This window comes from Cynara cardunculus, unplaced genomic scaffold (genome assembly GCF_001531365.2).
Source record: "Cynara cardunculus var. scolymus isolate 2C unplaced genomic scaffold, CcrdV1 Un_Scaffold_5064, whole genome shotgun sequence".
Taxonomy (NCBI): Eukaryota; Viridiplantae; Streptophyta; class Magnoliopsida; order Asterales; family Asteraceae; genus Cynara; species Cynara cardunculus.
Window position 1 is genome coordinate 25,223 of NW_020202218.1, and position 2,272 is coordinate 27,494.

At 40.6% G+C, this 2,272-nt stretch overlaps 1 protein-coding gene across 1 annotated transcript in view; it reads left to right on the forward strand.

The window, feature by feature from the left end:
• Positions 1-1,544: 1,544 nt before the first annotated feature.
• LOC112504274 overlaps positions 1,545-2,272 on the forward strand; it is a 3,074-nt gene continuing 2,346 nt past the window's right edge. The window contains exon 1 of the mRNA XM_025108210.1: positions 1,545-1,571. Coding sequence (XP_024963978.1) covers positions 1,545-1,571 — 27 coding nt within the window. The remainder of the gene's footprint in view (positions 1,572-2,272) is intronic.

A 2,272-nucleotide genomic window follows, 5' to 3' on the forward strand; every position in this document is an offset into this window, starting at 1 on the left:
ACGTATAATTTTACCTTAACCCAGATTGTCTGAAACCGGGTTATAACACTTTACAACTTGAAGAAAACCTGGATGTTCAGTCAAGAAATTGTCAAATTTAAATCCATGCCTTTTTTTCTGAATGCCGCATCTGAAAGAAACCGTCACTGGAGTATGATCCGAAAGACCCGAAGGATGAAAATGAACACCCACATCTTGAAAAACAGACGTGAACTCATCATTGCCCATAGCTCTATCCAGTTTACGCATGATACCCCCCGAAGAGTTCGGTTTTTGGTTCCACGTGAAATGGACGCCCGTATAATGTAAATCAAATATTTCCACATCCTCTACAAACGCATAAAAATCAGCCATATCCAAGTTACGACGAGAGGAGCCTCCAAAACCATCAAGAGGGAATAACATGGTGTTGAAATCCCCCATTACAACCCACGAGGAAGAACCAATGAGCACTTTAAATTTCCGCAGCCCCGACCATAAAGCACGACGGGCATTACATACATTAGCCCCATAAACCAAAGAAACAAAAATATAATGTTGACTACCCCGAACAAGCTCCTTACAATTTAAGTATTGACTATGAGCCTCTAAAACCATGACATCTAAAACTCGAGCATCCCAAGCAAGGATTATACGAGTACCATACTCACTCATAGTTTGATTAGAAACCTAATACCACTGACCGAAAAAGTTATAGCAAACACTTTCAAGAGAGTCCTTAGAAACATGTGATTCGACATTGGAACATAAACACACATCATTACAATGAATAAAATTCCGTACCTCTTTTTGTTTAACCGGAGAATTAAGCCCCCGGATATTCCATGAAGCAAATTTCATCATGAGGAAGGGTTTAGACTTTCTCCTTGCTCCCGATTATTTCGATTATCCCCCTGAACGTCAGTCAGATCGGTTCCCATAAGTTTTCTACTTGAATTTGCACACTTTTGGCTTCTCCACCATTTATGTTTGGGATTTCAACATCGATTTTCCGTTTTAGATCACCCATAGCCCAAACCTCAACAAGAACTTTAGCAAAACCAGGGCGGCCCCAAGTTTTTTCACACATTGAAGCAGTGCAAGAATCCATTTGCTTAGGAATACCCAAGACACTTGCAATACGACTAACCCCCTCTTTATTGAAAGCAACTAAAGGAATGTTATGAAGTTTCACCCATAACGGACATGAAGAGTGTTCCGGTTTCTTTAACCCTTTGGAAGGATCCCAACGATGGACAAACAAAGGAACACCTCTAATCATCAGCGGCCCAGCCTCAATCACTTGATCACATCCACCGACATCATTAAATTTAAAGAAAAAAAATGCCATTCTCATTAAGCATCGCGTCCAAAAATCCAAATTTTCCCCACGCCATTTTAACAAAAATTTTCACAAGCGGAAATGGGATACGAGGTCCCAAGAAATATCCATATAAAACTGAATTATAGGCTTTTGCGGCTTCCTTCGCCAATTCAAGTGGAATAGAAACACTAACCTGTTTTTTGTCCGCGAGAGGATAAAAGTTCAGATCAGTGGCCACAGAATGGCCAACCGCTTTAGCAAAGTTAAGGTTAGTGCGACCACCACTACCCAAGCCATTAGTCCGATTTTCATCCAAATTCTGCTCCACAGAAGAAAGACGTTCAAAAACTGAAACCCTATTTGTGTCTGAGGGAGGATTAACATCACCCATTACACCAGTTAAGAAGCCGTGATGCTGAAGTTCACTTTAAGTACCCAAGTTAATTATACGAAGACCCCGTAAAGAGGTGCTGAATAACCACTAGGAATACTCTCAGAAAACAACGAAGATCACATAAACACTTAACCAGCACAACTGGGGATTAAAATCTAACCCAAGAGATGAACACGGCAACGAGACAATAGGCAGCACCAAAACGATCACATAAAATCACACAGAACAGTCCAAGAAAACCAAACACCAGCAAAAAAAAGACAGCATATCGCACTAATCTTGATAACCAACAGCATCAAAATTCATAAACCGGCAGCAGCCAAAAAAATCAGCAGTAAAGATCAAACAGTAGATCTAACCCTGAAAGTCAACCAGCTCAAGAATTCTAAGTCCAGGAGACAGCCGTCAACAAACTCAAGCCGTAGGAAAACCCAACAGAAGCAGCAGCAAAATGCCTCTAAACAACCGAAAACACCAATTTGAATGGGATAATATTATGTGTTTCTTTTGTATGAAATATGTGTTACATGCAATGTATGGTTTGGGGGTGTTACAGAAGTGGTATCAGAGCCTGA